Below are 16,209 nucleotides of genomic sequence, written 5' to 3' on the forward strand. Positions count from 1 at the left end.
TAATGTCAAGATAATTACAGCTATGCTAAGAGAATTACCTTACTGCTAGCACTTTCTATAAAGCCCTAAGTACTTTTCCTTCCTACTACAATTTAGCCAGCTAAACACAACACATTTAAATACTTTTATGGTAACTACTCATCCAATCTTCAATAGTAAGCTTATTAATTTATCTAATAAATGTCTACAAATAGGTGAATCTATCCCACCGATGTTTAGGTAAAATCACAATAACATTTCAGAATACTGTTTGCTTTCTCATCAAAACTTTGAGCATTGCAAAAAGGGAAGGGAAAAAGTAGCAAAGTGCCTGGTGATGGCTAAGTGTTCACAAATTTGAAAAAATGAAGGTAGCTTTTAATAATATCTTTATATACTATTACTAGAATATTACGGATTATAGAATAATTATAAATGGACATCCTATTATCCTTTTTTAATCATTAGCTACATAGCTTTTCAACAAATCCGTACAGTTAATTCAGTGAACCTCATGAAAAGCCATTGCTTCCAGGGGGACTTGGGATCACGCTACTATCACAGAGACTCATTAGCCGAATGAGATTAGAAAGTGACAGTGCAGTAATTCACTTTAACTCTTGCTCATTCCAACACAGAAGCGTCTGGCTTCTTCTTTACAGGGGGGAACAGCAGCTTTACAGTGTGTCCAGAACTTGAAGAACCTGGTTCGACCATGCCTCTGCAGAGTCAACAGCTACACAGATACAACTCAGAAGTCATACTCACTGATTTTTCTCTTCATGTTTCCAGGTGAAGCAGTAGGGCATTTCCGCTCTCCAGCAATAGTTTTTCCCTTGGAAGCCAGCTGATGAGTGAAAAAAGATGACCCTTCTATGAATTACAGCAATAGTAATATATAAGCCCCAAAGGCAACAGAAAAGAGGATAGAAAACTAAAATACGCCAGAAAGTAACCACAGAAGAGCATGCCCAGCAGCAAAAACAGACAACGATGAAAGATGTCTGGGAAATCTTGCCAGCTCTCCTAAAAGACACTTGGAACAAATGATATTTTTAAGCAAGTGAAACCATAACTCATCAAAAATAACTTTTTCATTTTAGAATATTTATCTGTTCCAGCTTGATCCTGTAATTCTTCTGCGTATAGGAGCGAAAAAACAGTGCATTGGGCAATTACCGTGAAATAAAGGACAGGTTCTGAAGGAATTATATGTGACCCCATTTGTCCCTCTTGCAATGTTTTCTGCCACTATTCCTCACAAACTTTGTACCTGCAGCAAAGATACTGGCTGGCTCCATACAGAAACTGCAGGCTATCTATTTCTTTCGTCTTCTCTGTGTTTGATCAGCTCACCCAATTCACCTCATTCTTGCCTCTTGTCTGTCCAGAGCAGGCTCAACTGTTCGAACACTGCTCAGTCTGAATTCAGCCCCCACTCAAAGGAAAAAACATTTCCACAAGTCCACTTCTCCCTCCTCCCACACAGCTGACTGTCATCACTTACACGCAAGTCACGTCTGCATAACAAAAAGCCATGAGAAGTTCAAATCACGTGTGAAACACTTGAAGGAAATTTGGGCTGTGCTTTTTTAAACTAGCTTTCAACCCGTTCCTCAGCTGGGGTAGTTCCAGCGTGGTCAATACAACCTCACAAACTCCGATTCTCCAACAACGTGGTGCTTTTGTTCCAGAAGGTATACAATGATTGTACTCCCTCTCTCCCACTTTTAATGCATAACACAACGCATGACATATACAGTATATATAATATGTAGTCACACATAACAGAAAAGAATACTATGTGTATATTCAAAATTAATTTAACATTGTTCTAGACACACATTTTCCAGGGGGGGGTGGGAAATCCTTAAAAAAATTGTAAGAGGTCAGAGGCCAATACAAGATTTCAGCAACCCGACCCTGAATTCTTAGCTACAGTCTTTGCGATAGCAAAAACCACAGGATACACCAATCTTTCAACCACCAGTCAAAGGTCCAGCATAAGCTTTTATTTTTGAGCAAGGCTGAAATGGAACCAGGTACAGAAATGGGACTATCGTTTCTGTTTTGAGGTTTTTTTAGTTGTTATTTCCCTGACTTTTCAATTTATGTTGGTCTTACCTTAAATAAAATGTAGAGGATATATAAGAAGATGCCAAATCCATATATAGGGATAATCTGCCCGACAAGACCTCTCCCAGTTCCACCAGTGCTTCCACCACCACCTCCACCTGCCTTGGCTTTGGCAACTGCTTCAGCAAGGTGAGATCTTGGAAAATGAGGGGCAGTTCGGCTGTCGGGAGTGGCCTGGTAATGCATCCTTGGTGGAAGGCGACCAAGCTTCCCTGCAAAAAAAACACACAAAGATTATTTTTCTTCTATTACTTTTCACCCTTTTACATAGAGCCTAAAACTGCAGTAGGTGTGGCTGACCTCTTTCCTTTACCTTTAAATGCACCGCCACTGATGAATCAAGTAACTTGTTGGACTGTAAGTAGTGAGTCTGTAAACGCAAACCTCAGTCACTTACTATATGCAGTGCTAGGAGTTAGGTATGCACAATTACTCTCTTGATTTTAAGAAGAGAAAAAGCTGGCAGGGCAACTAATGAAACACAGAGTTTAACAGCTATATACTTGTCCAAAGACCCTATGAATCAGCATCCCCAACAGGATGAAAACCCGAACTCTTACTTCTGGTTCTCTGCTCAAAAAAAACCCCAGCAACGTACCAGTTTTCTGCTGTGAGCCTGGTCTTTCACTATTACACAAAGGCATGTTAATGTATAAACCACTACCCATCTAGCATCCTGATACATGACTGCAGCATTTGCCCAGTATGGATTTCCGGCTATTGCCATAAGAAGTAGTATTTTACCTGACTTTACCAAATGAGTAATGAAAGATAAAGAAAAGTGATGGCACCTCAAACTGTTCTCCTTAAAAAGGTGTTGGGTAAAGCAATATAAGAAAGGAGATTGAATATAGCTTGGGACATACGGCCTTCAGCATTTTAGAGGGGAAAAAATGGTTTCTAGCCTTGAGAGAGGCAGAGAGAATTTAAAACAAGAAAGGGGAGTGAGCATAAATGGATGCAGGGATGCTAAAGTAAGAGAGCCTGAAATGGCGCTGTAGATTATTTCATTCAACTGAAAGGCACTAGAATCTCAATAAATCTAAAGTCATGCATTATTCTATTTTCTTGCTGCCATAAATTCAACAATTTTGCCACGAAATTCATTATTTTACTCCTCTGCGTATTTGACATCCTGCTTTCTATCTCCATACCCAGCCTGGACTTGTCCCTGCACTCCCTTCCACCGTTTGGGACCGAACTGAATTACTCAGCTACTCCGCCACCGAGTCTGGTGGCAGGAGGCGTTGGATGGAAGCACCAGAGACAGGGACTGCCAGGCCAGGCTGCAGCTCACCCCCTGACGCCAGCTGCAAAACTCCCTCTCCCTGGCACACAGCAGGAAAGCCAGGCAACCTGGACACTGGTTACTGGCGCTGGAGCAGGCTGCATGCACTTGCATAAAGAAAATGAAAACCAGGCTCGAAATAGCACTCAAAATAACTAACTTTACGTCTGTAAGTACGCAGCTGCAAATATTTTTATGAGAAGCAAGGCAAGAGAAAATTAGATTAAATTAACATTTGCTCTTGCTAGGAAACACCATCATAGGCAGCTAAATTCCTGAGCACAGAAAATTACAGTAAATACGTATTGGAAAGTTATATGAATAATTTGTGAAGATCTAGTATTAAAAATACATTTTTCTTGGCATATGTTCTTTGAGTGCTGTAGGCTTTAGTGAAACTGCCCAGGTATATCACCACTGACGAAAACTGCTCCCAGATTAGCTCAGGCTTAACTTTGAGGAAGCTGTTAGCCTGCACTTTAATTTTAGTGAATGGAAAGCATAGCATTTATTTACAAGAAAGTCCCATTGCTCCAGCAGGAATGCCTTGTAGCAGTAGGTCACTGGGGAAACAAGTCTGATGTCGTGTAGGGAGCAGTATCAGAGGTAGAGATGAAACAGCAGAGTAGATAAACCTTTGTCAAACATCTTATACTCATGCAAATATTATTTATTAAAAAAAGAGATAAAGAAAGCAGAAAATAATTGACAAAGGTGAAACTGTATTTAAAGGGAATAGTTTTCTAAATTATCCACAAGGCCTCGTTTGTGCTTTAAAAGATTCTATTCAATTAAAGATAATCAGGCCAAAGGGACACACTCTAGTCATTTCACTATCAAAATAATTCAAAAGGGGAATTCCATGGCTTCTAGTTCTAAATGTTCCCTGTTGATTTTTAAACTTTTATAACTATTTCCTTATTTAAAAAAAAATATTATTTTCCGTAGCTTTTTATTGTGAAGAACCCATGCAAATTATAGAGGAAATCAATGGCACAGGCAAGTTAAAAGCACCATATGCAAAAAGCTGTCAAATACACAGTATATACATGGAAACGCATAGCGATTTGGATGCCACTGTCAATTAAACAACATACCTCGGGCTATTAAAAAAGCCAACACCCTAGCACACTGGTAGGTGATGTGACTGGATCCACATTTCCAGGGACGAAATAAACCACTTTCAAATGGAGACAATGACATGCTCTCCACCAATAAAATCCAGTGACACTTCTACGTGAGCACAGAAGGGCACGTGTCGGGTCCTTGTTTGCTGCACCACCCAGTTGCCAGTGCTGACAGTGAATACTTCAACAGGACATTTTCCATGCTGTGGGAAGGGAAGAGCACTAACCTCCATTTAGCTTTGAGGGGTGCCACAGTGCTGCTCTCCTTTTGAAACATTTCTCAACTCCCCTGCAACAGCCTGAGAGCTTCACGCAGACCTGACTGCTGCGTGTGGTAACTCCACTGAACACACCCTACCTGGCTTTGTGATCTTTTTACCTAAGGTTTACCCAACACGTTTAATAATTTGTCAGTTTAACACTTCAAATCAACTTTGCAAACCAGCTACAGGGCAAGCAGAGCATGTTTTGTCTAATTCTGTCCCTTCAATAGCTTTAAGTCCAGAAATGAAATTATGCCCTAGCTGACATTTCTGTTATTTAAGAGACTGTAGGTTTCTGACTGTAGATGAAGTCCTTAATAGCAGTATCACATTAGAATTACTGTGATTTTTTTAATCTTTTAACAATATTAACACTCAACTGGAAAAGGCAAATCTTAAAAACTATATTTATAGCACACCTAATACAACAGCCAACTGATTATATTCAGACCATCCAAGTGTCTTTTTTCCAAGAAAGCTGTTACGTGTTCTACCTAATGGGGTTTAGGAATTGCTACTCAGCCTAACTCGACTATTTATAAAGTTATTTAGACTTAAGTTATTGTATGATTCAGCAACCCTTAATCTAGATAATACGTCTTTCCGCAACATCTGACCAGCTCTAAAATGCTGTCATACGTACATACACATATAATAAAAAAATACAGTTTGACATACAGGAAGTACACATGGGCTGTGGCTACATTAAGCCTGCACTCCATTCATCAGGGGTTTTACGATACATGACTTCATTTATAAAAGCTGCAGGTTCTTCAGACCCCAGGAAGCATAGGAGGAGGGTTAGAGAAGGAAAATGACAGTCTGGGAAGTGCGTGCAGCTTGTCCAAGCTGACAGCAATGCAAAGGATGCTGTTCTCATCGCTCCTCAAATCTCAACCAAGCTGTTCCTCAGGAAGACAGCACCCACAGTTCTGCTCATGCTCTGCAGTAGGCGCTCTGCCTTTTTCCTTCGTTTCCATCCCAAAACTACTTGTACACTACTTTGGCTTAGAAATGCTAAGATTAAGTGTTTTTTTTCCAAGACAGACATTTACTCTTCCTTCCTGTGCATGCAAAACCAACCAAACAAAAAAATACAGCCCAAGAACAAACCAGCTAGACGTTCTGCAAAAGATTTAACTGAAAAAACATGTGACAGATGTTTTCAGATACAGAACTGTCCTCCTACCTCAGCAATGCAAATTCTAGTCCTCAAACCTACCTTCAAACTGTACTCCGACTCCAAGGTTTAGGGATGCTTACATTTTCCTGATAAAATGTTCATTGTAGTGAGCGAAAAACCACTGCTTTTTCAGACAGTCACAGGGATCAGAAATGAAATACCCTCTGCGAGAACCAGAGCTTAGAGTTTTGTACATTTTTCTCCCCTGCTCTGTTGGATTTGATCTTTAAAGATGATGTGTGCTCTAAGCAAAGCTTTTGCTAAGTAGGATATGCAAGACCTCCCTCTCTGGTAGATGCCAATAAAGAGGCACTCATACTGAAGCCTTCTTCTCAGGACACTTGAATCAATCTTTAGCCCCTCTCAGTAGTGTATTTTCATAAAACACTTACTTTCTCTCTCTCTCTGTGTCCAATGAGATGAATTGGCCAAAGGGTTCTAAAGCTAGAAGTGAGAACACACAGAAAGACACATGGACTCCATGATAAATAACTTCATCTTCTCTAGACTGAAAGTGTCCTCCTAGGTTTTCTTGCATAGCCTCCATGTTTAGTATAATAGCTTAGAATAATCTATAAAGAAACTGGTTTCTTGGCATTTTATCTAAATTCTTTTTCAAGACACTGTATCATTTCTGCTGCTATTCTTTAACACCCTCTAACTTCCCCACACCTCTGCCCACAGAAAGCCAAAGTAATTAATCCTTTTTTGTAACACTACAAGTTCATGTTTGGTTCATTGTTGAGGCCGCTCTCTATTACAGTATTATACACTATCATGAGACCCATGTTTTAGATTTTTTACATGTGCAGTCATTTATATTTTGCTCTTCTAAACCTTTTTATAAATACTCCCGATTCTGGCAGACAGTGTAACATCAAGAAGAACTGGACAAACAGTAGGCATGCATTTAGTTCTTGCTCTTCTATTGACATTTACAAAATAGCTCTAGCTGTGTTCCCAACAGCACAACTTTAGAAACCTACACAAAAAAGGTCAGAAGGAATGACAATTTTGAAATCCTTACTTTAAACCACGGCACAGGTGTTTTTAATGGATAGCCAAACGTCTGAACATTTTTCATTAAATACTGCAGGTGGAGGCTAAAAAGGAAAACACAAAACCTACTCAAAATGGAAACATCTTAATTTTCTTAAGTAAGGACACCTGCAGGCAACTGACGTGTGCACTGCACAAATCCAAGTTGGGCAAAGGCATTACCTGAACAGTCATGTATTTTTCTGGTAAAGCTGATGCCACTTTATTGTTCGTAAGAATGCAGACAGACTATACACCTATTGCCATGGAGGTGTAAGGTTTTTCTTAGACTACAAACTTAGAGACCAGTTTTACAAAATGCATGGCATATATGTATGAACACGAGACTTAAAAGTACTTTTTAAACTGCTAGTAGCTCTTTTTTTTCTCTTTTCCAAAAGATTTAAAAAAACCCAAAACAATTCTAACACCTGTTCATGAAGTAAATGTGATACATTCACCGTAAGTTCTTTAAATAAGTTCTTTCATATACATGAAAGTATTACTGTGAAAAAGAACAACCTTCCTGTCTGAAAGATAATATTAACTTGTATAGTACTATGCTCACCATTTTGCTAAAAGAGACCTCTGAAAATGGCTTTATTAGAGAAAGCCATGCTTAAAGCCTGTTTCGATAAAAAGCCTTCTGGTAACATTGAGTTCTAACAAATGGTAGTAAACTTTAAGAATGTTTTATTCAGAGGCATTTTGCCCCCAAGACTACAATAAGCACTTTATTAACTTCAAGAATGACATGATTACTTCAAGTCCCTGAAACTTTCATCAGGTAACTGCAGTTATCAGTTCACTGAAGAGGACAACTAATGACAGAGATATGAATTGAACTGTTCAATCAAGATATATTCTTCCTATAAAAAAATAAATTCAGGTGAAATAAAGTTTGGTCTACAGAGCAGGTGTAATGAAATTCTTGCCATCAAATTGAAAATATGGACTATAAATTCTCATCTGAAACAGATCAGCTGAGGTGAGGTATTACATCCTCGGCCAAAGACAGGTGCTGGAGTGCAACAGAGGAGCATGCCGAGCGCTCGCTCTGCAGCAGGCAGACACTAACTCGTGCTGCACTGTGATCTCCTGCAGGATGATGGAAAGAGTATTTATGCTACCTATTGATGATGGAAAGAGTATTTATGTTACCTATTTTAAGCATTTAACTGTGGCTGTGATTAGTTAGCTTATGACAGCACTGCTTAAAGCAGGCTGTGCTAGAACAGGTATGAACATCATTCATCACACAGATGCCACTAAAAGTAATTTGGGGGCAAGTTTTTTGTTGTTTGTTTTTTTTTTTAAAGCTAATTTTTCTGTCAGATCAATTCAATCCAGTCCATCCTACAGCCAAAGAAAGAAGCGCCAGAACATTAACTGACAACTGCCTGAGATTGCACTGCTGTGGGAAAATGGTTTGTCAAACTCCATCATCTGGTACCACTGTGGGATCAGAGTCGGGAGTTGCACACAGGCAGAAGTTATCGGAGAGGTAGGTACCACATCCCAGAGCATCTGCTCCCATCTCTGCTTCAGGCAGGTGACTCCACAGTCCTCACAGAGCCCCTTGCTGTCTGCTGGACCTTTGTGGGGCCCAGCATCATGCCCTCACAATACTGCTCTTGATGTGCTATCAAAAAAATCAGCTACCATTCAGGTTTTCAATGTTAGAGATTATGGAATGAAACTATAAACCTGTAGATCTACAGTGCTGACGAATCTTGTTCATGTTCTTAAAGACCAAGAATACACACACAACCATGGAAGAGTAGCCATAGTATAGAAGTCACGCATTTCTGTTCACCATTAACGTCGTCAAATGAAACCAACCGTCAAATGAAACCCTGGTCAAATGAAATCAATGTCACTGAAGTGTCCGGTCACGTAAGAACCAGACTGTTGGAAGGATGCAGAAGATAAAGTCACTGAACACAAGCCCCTGTGGGACAACATCCAGCACAACCCAGAAATTCTCTGTACTTCCATCAGCCTCACCTCTGCCTTGTGGGCAGCCCTGGGCAAAACTCTTTCTCTGCCAAGACCTGGGGCTATGATACTAGCTACTTTTGTGAAGGGCCTTGGGAAGAAAATCCTACAGTAAAAGGCAATGGGCATAAAAAGAATGGGAGATGCTTGCATGAACCCATTCCTCTAGAACTTAAGAGGGGACATGCAGAGTGGGAGGGCAGGCAGGCAGGATGTAGCTCGAGGGATTGCAAGGACAGGACCTGAGTTCACAGGAGTCATCATGTGGCACATTAATTACGAGAATCTGGTGCATGAAAGCCAAGTTTAAAACACTACAGTAGGAAACTAAAAAATGAAGATGATTCAAATGAACTTTTATTTCATATGCAACAACAAAAGCATTCCGAACAGAAAATAATGAAGCTTTCAAATAAAAAGTGATGTATCACAACAACAAAAAAAAAAGTGGTATGTCTCTTTTCAGTAGCTTTGCTACCCCACTCACATAAAACAAATAAAATGAAATTCGGAAGATTTTAAACTATCTTTTCTGAGGGTAAAAGAAAAAAGGTCAATTACAGCAAAGATGAGAATAATAAATTCAGTCTTTGACACTCCACACGTCTTTAAGGAGAGAGCATGAGAGCGCGATACCGTTAACACTTACGGGAAGGATTAACTACGCTACGTTTTCATACCAGGCTGCAGAGCACCTTCCAAACGCGCCGTGCAACCGAGCACCGCTCACACACAGCCCGCCCGGCGGCAGCACCCCCGGGGGCGGAGAGCTCACGGGCCGGGCCCAGCGCAGCAGCGCGGCCCTCCGCCGAGCGCCTGCCGAGCCGGCGGCGACAGCCCGCCCCGCCCCGGGCTCACCGCTGAGCCACCCCCCGCAGTTTACGCTCGTCCCGCGAGCAGCAGCCGAAACACGGACCTCGGCGTACCGGGGTGGGGGGGGACTGGCGGCGAGGAGCGACCCGCCCTCGCCTCAGCGGAGCCGCCGGCGGCGGGGCCCGCAGCGGCCTCTTACCCTCGGGCGGCGCGGGCGCTGCGAGCGGCGCAGCCCCGGGCTCCTGCCTCCCGCCGCCCCGAGACAAGAAGGTCCGCGGCAGGAGGAGGGAGACGCAGAGCACCAGGCAGGAGACCATGGCCACCCTGCAGCACATCGAGTACGCCATGGCGGCCCGCGCGCCGCGGAGCCGTTACCGGTCCGTTACCGCACCCTTAGTCTCTGCGCAGGCGCGGGCAGCGCGCGCGCGTGCGCCGGCGCGGCCGGGCGGGAACCTGAGGGAGGCGCGGGGCGGCCCCGGCGCTTGAGGGGCAGTGGGTGGTGGAGGCCTCGGCTCCCGGGGAGGGCTCGCCGGGGTAGCCCGGTCCTCTCTGCGGGGAAGGTGTTGAGAAGCGGGGTGTGGGAATCTCAGGTCCTGGTGCGGGTTGGGTCCTTATGGAAACGGCCCTGAATCTCAGAAACGCAGGTCAGGGCCGGAGAGGGCGTTTGGATCCCCTCTTCCCTACCCCGCCATGAGTGTTTTCCAGACTCCGAGTCCCCCCCTTGACTGTAGCACTACAAACTTACCGCGGGTGGGGGGAAAAAACCCACTACATTGTGCCTTTTTTTCTCCCCTGTGTGAAGGTTTCAGTGGTGTCACAGCTGGTCTCTGCTGGTGGCAGTGATGGCAGGGCGGAGCAGGTGGGCCCTGGGTGCTGGAAGCTCTGTAGTGTCCCGCCCTGCTGAGAGCCGATTCTGGTAGCGGCAGTGTGGTTAACGGTGGTCTCCCAGGGCTGGGCAGGGGACGGGTAAGGCTGCTGGAGGGGTAGGAAAGACTCTTGGCTAAAAAAGCTGGTTGAGGCTATGGCTCGCCTAGGTTCTGCATGTGGAATTGTTTCCCCACTTCGAGCACACAGGACAGACGTAGAAGAGTCCAGAGCATATTTTAAATTAATTCAATTTACTGCAACTATCTAAGAAATTTAAAAATTATAAATGTGCATATATTTTCAAGAGAGAGTTTGAAATTTGCATATTGTCAATGCATTTGTTTAGGTTGCTGCCCTGCAAAGTCATCCTGAAACCACCTTCCCACTAACAATAAAAGATCGAAGTAAAGAGGGAAGTTCATTGTTTGTACTCATTCATTTTCACCAACTTAAGCAAAAAACTGACAGTCATGTCAAATTAAATTATATGGTTTTGTATTTCCGTTATATTTATATTACACTGTATTACTGTAGTTGAATTAGACTATTTTCCATGGGGTCTGGGCTGTGACTGCTGAATCTAACTCACTTTACGCAAGAGCTACCCTTAATTAGACTTGTGCTGAGAGCAGAATTGCTTTGACTAATGCTGCAGACCACTATGGCAGCAGAATACCACAGACTCTTAAATTACTACAAAAGAGATATCTGCTGTCTGAACAGCTGGAACTGGGCGGACGATTCCAGAAATTGTTCTTACTGAGCACCGCTGCCCTTGGGAGGTGGCAGCCCTTGGCCAGGTCCCCCCAGCCGTTACCGGACTAACCTGGCTGGACTCTCTGCTCCCACAGCTCCTTCACCCACCACTCATTCACCACTTCTCAGGCACCTCACAACAGGACTTCTGGGACTCCCCGCTCTGCTCCTGGATATAGCAGTCGTGGGAACTATCAGTTCGGTGTCTGTGCCTCTTTCCTAAACTTGTCAGCAGCTCTTGATGCCTGCAGTGGCAAAGTTAGCAGGTAGGGGCATCAAACGGAGCACCTCCCTGATCAGAAATGTGTCATCAGTCCACTAACAACAAATAATTCACTCAATCTGTCATGAAAAATATATTGTTGTTCTCTGGCAATGATGTACTACCATGAGCAGCAGCTTTGGTCTCTTCATTGAAGAGAAAAAGCTTTCTGGCATAGTACAGTGGTGAGATTTTGCAGTTGCTTAGGACAGTCACCTTCAGCGGCTGATGATGCTGAAGTTACCAAAGCATCAGTCCTTAAGCCAAAAGCAAAACAACCTTCCATGAACACAGGGAGAACACCACTGGCCTGGCACAGCGCTCCTGGGGATCACTTCTCTTTCCATTGTAACTCTTGGGATGTGCGGGAAAGGCAAACAACGACTGGGAGAGCAGCAGCACCACCTGAGCCTTCCAGGTTAGCTGCAACGGTCAAAGGGTGGTTTCACCTTTGTAAGTGCCCTGGGTGTTGTCAAGGCAGCCCATTCAAAATGCTGATGTTTGGGGGCTTCCTTGGTGATTAGGTTTGGATGAAACAGATTGCCTTTCCACTCTTACCTTGTTCCTAAGAAGGTCACTGGAAGAAATACATGAGTGCTTATGGCAGTTTTCTCAGTATTTTTCCCCACACCATTCAAAGCCAAGGAGGAACGGGGAGACAGATATTCCATAACCGGCATTTCACTGGCTGGAATCACCGGCTTTCTGATCCCAGCACGGCACTTGGTCCATGGCCGCTCAAGAAGCCTACAGCAGCTCAAAGCTAAAGCAAGGAATTTAACACTGGGATTATACGTAGAGACTGCATAGGTGTAATGACTCTTTGTGAAGTCTTCAATCATCAAGAGTTATGTTTAAAAAAAAAGGCGGACTTGGTAAAACCCATTTTTCTTCTACAGCCAAATACAGAAGTCCTGCAGGGGAATCCTAGGGCTTCACGAAAAGGACAGGTACAGTCCTTTGTCTGTGGAAGTCGCAGGCGAAATCCTTCTGGTTCAGCTTGCTGTAGACCTGTTTCTAATTGTACAAAACAACTGTGAAAATAACACCCTAACAAAGAAGATCAAGAGGATGCTTTAGATGATTTTACCTTCTGGAAAGGGAAAATACCATCAATATATTCTGATCTGAATTTGTATTTTTCAGACCATGAGTACCACGAATGCACTGATTGCTCACACGGGCCTCAAAAAGGTCAGCCTCGTAAAGCGGACTTCGCTGCATTTAGATTGCTTTGAATTGTGTTTGCCATCACGTAGAAAGACATGTTTTCACAGAGTGATGTCCTCATAGTTAGTATTCGTAAATATCTTGTTTGCTTTATGTTTCCAAACTGATAAAAGTACAGCCTTTATAGTATTCAGAAACAACACTTACATAGCAAAATACCTTCCAGGTAGTATAATAGATATTCAGCAGGTATCAATAGCAATCTCCAACAAATGATTTATTTCGAACTTCTGGAAAGGAACATTAGAAATTAATTTCATTTTCTTCTTATTTATTTAACCCTGATATTCTCCCACTTATATGCATCTCTGCTATCCCGTGCTTACCTCTCCCAGTTTCTTTTTATCATGGGAGAAATGTTGAAAAAGTTTTAAAGACAATTTATCCAGTATGAATCAGACTTTTTTTTCCTTGTTTGTATGCTTTTTTCCTAGGGATGTTCTTGGGCTGCTTTATTTTGCAAGAAAGCTCAAAAGCCAGGAAATGACAGTGTGACTTGTGGAAGTTGTACATGTTCATGCTACTATCCACGCTGGCAATATCAGCATCGGAGCAACCATCCATTTGCACAAATACTTGCAACTTAATGTAACTTTTTCGTTTCATAAGGGAAGGGTCATCTTCAGAAGCTAGAACCTTTTTCACGTGTGTAGGTAAAGATCTGCATGAAGAGCAACTAATTGGAGCCACAGTCTATGGCTTAATGAATACCAAACTACAGATTATGTAACACAATATTCAACAGTTCTGAAAAACAGGAAAGGCATGAACGCTGAAGTATGATTGCTGATAATTTAATGACGATAAAATTAATGTGAAAGAAGTTGAATGAATCATTTTAAGCCTGTCTTTTTTTTGTCTGCTCATTCTTGACTGGCCACGTATAAATTGCTATAAAAATGAATAATCTTTGATATAAATGTAAATTAGGATCCTAACTTAATCAATTTCCTAACTTATTCAAACTAACAAATGACTCAAGAGCCTCCTTGTGGGTCTAGGTCTTGCCGAAAGCTGTGCCATCACAGCTTCTCTCACCTGACTTCGGAAGGTGTCTATGTGCGTGCTGCGAGCATACTTCTCGTTGCAGAGTATCTTAGTAGTAAAGGGCCAAATGCTGCAGTATTATGTAAATGCAAACACCAGAGCCTGAGAGCTTTTTTCTGAGGAAGAATGTAATGCCCTGGTAATTCCCAAATCTGTGATTAGCTGCAGAGGAGACAAAAATCAATGGCTAGGCTGCAGTATTTGCTGGGAAGACCTCTGTGGTATGTTGCTCGCTAGTCTGCAGCGAGGATTTTGTGCACAGCGCAAGAGCTTGCACAGCTAGTGTCCTTGCAGTACGCTAAGCCAGTGCTGTACCTAAGCGGTAAAAATGGGTCACATCCTCTGTGCCTTATGTGGGTAGCGTGGAACAAAGATGTGGTTTCTTGTCTTGTGTGCATGAGCAAACCTATCCGGCATATCTTCAAGTCTTCCCCATACTGAGAATTGGAGGTTTTGCCCCTAAATGAGCAGTGTTGACTAGAGGCTGCCTGCGTGTTTTCCAACTCCGTGGTGCGTTGATAAGGTAACATCAGGTAACAGATGGGATTGCTTACAGAATGGGATCTGGAACACATTAAAGGCGATGGTTTAACCTATGGACCAGGTGATGCCTTGCAGAGACAAGACCCTTTCCCTGCATCTTTCTTGCTGTCATTGATCAGCAGAAGGAAAGCTCAGATTTGAATTCTGTGGGCCCTTCTGTCACAAAAAAAAAAAGGGAAGTAGTATTCTGCTCTATTAATTAAACAAACTGATACAAAATCCCCGCTTAAATCGTACTTTGCATATCCATAATCTCTGCACTACATTTTATGTATACTTTACCCTTGGGTAAAAATTTGTGAGCATATAAATGCTTTCTCATATAATCTTGCTAAAGCACGCTCTTGCCTATAAATATTCATACCACTGCCAAAATATTTGCAAGCTTTCCCCAAAGGTGAAATATGTGTAATGTACTTTGCCTTCTGGGTATAAATATTATCCAATACATTTTGGTTAATATGAATACACTAATTATTCTTGTAACCCTTTTTAAAAGGGTCATCCTCATGATGTGAATTTTTAAAAAATGTAATTACAGTAATTGGATACTTAATCTAATTAAAATTGGCTTTATCTTTAATGGGAATTTTTCTAAAGAGGCAGAATGACAATTGACTTTCTGATAATCACTGTTTTCTTTCAGCTAGAGGATGCATTTAGTACAGTAGGAACCGGAGAACACGGCCTCTTTACTACGTGCCAGCCACCTTTAGGGCCAGTTAAACTATAATTTTATCCATTGCCAGGCAAAACTTTCACTTTACTTAGAAATAAAAGTTCTTCATCCTGAATCGATTTCATTGTGGCTCAGGTACAGATAATTCAGGGAGTGTTTGTTGTGCTGACTACGATGCAAAGCGTCCCTTAGAGAAGATGCTGTATGGGAGAAGGTACCAGCCTCACAAAGCCTGCCTCTTTCGGTGGCTCTAGGCACAGTCACATCTATGATGAGCTCCGCTGCCTTCAGGAGCTGCACCTGGATGGACCCCAGCATCCTTGGGGTACTTGTAAATTCTCACTGAAGTCAACAGAACTCCAGTACAGAGATAACTGGGATTATCTCTGGGTGTATAATTGGGATCAGCATTTCTAGTGTGCTCTCTGAAGGCATGTTCCTTGCACAGTGTGACTGGCAGGACTGTCACTGTTCAAAAGGTGAAAATTATTTTGAGTCCACATTGCCAGTTTTAGGGAGCATCCTTTACTGTGGGAAGCCAAGGAGAACCAAAGGAAGAGCCAATGGAAGAGCTGGGGGTTGTGCAAGAATGAGACTGGGGAAGGGGATTCATGTTGCTAGCTTCAGATACCTGTGACGTACACATTTATGTCTGAGACGTGTTTGTATTGATCAGTGGGAAATCGGTACTTTCAAGGTGTAATTCACTAGATCATAGGTGGAGGTCTACTTTCAGATGTGATAGATCACACTATATTTTCCTTCCTTGACAATAAAGGGTGCAGGGCTGCCTTGCCCAGAGATTGATGGGCACCCTGTAGATGTGAATATTGAGTCAGATGAATGCCACCAACTGAGAAGCAACACAAACCCTTGTCGGTGGAGCATATCAATTCATTCAGGAAGTGCAAATGAGAATACCAGCATTAGAAGCCAGGTGAGGTTCATAAAGGTTGGCTTTCTGTGTCTCTGAAGATTCAGAAACCCAGCTGAAAGCTGG

General features: G+C 42.6%; 1 protein-coding gene across 8 annotated transcripts in view; it reads right to left on the reverse strand.

Annotated features, from left to right (window-relative positions):
• Positions 1 to 10,237, reverse strand: part of RIC3 (RIC3 acetylcholine receptor chaperone) — a 34,541-nt gene extending 24,304 nt beyond the window's left edge. For 7 of the 8 annotated variants that reach the window (XR_012675739.1, XR_012675738.1, XR_012675737.1 and 4 more), the window contains exons 1-3: positions 10,025 to 10,214; positions 2,104 to 2,327; positions 748 to 826 (exon numbers count right to left, since the gene is read on the reverse strand). Coding sequence is in view for 5 of the 8 variants with exons in the window: in XM_075163112.1 (XP_075019213.1) it covers positions 748 to 826; positions 2,104 to 2,327; positions 10,025 to 10,172 (451 nt within the window). In the remaining 3 variants the exon portion in view is untranslated. Of the gene's footprint in view, positions 1 to 747; positions 827 to 2,103; positions 2,328 to 10,024 lie in introns of all 8 variants that reach the window. The other variant, XM_075163111.1, reaches the window with a different exon arrangement.
• Between the last annotated feature and the right edge of the window lie 5,972 nt (positions 10,238 to 16,209).

Source organism: Calonectris borealis, chromosome 14, assembly GCF_964195595.1.
Source record: "Calonectris borealis chromosome 14, bCalBor7.hap1.2, whole genome shotgun sequence".
Taxonomy (NCBI): Eukaryota; Metazoa; Chordata; class Aves; order Procellariiformes; family Procellariidae; genus Calonectris; species Calonectris borealis.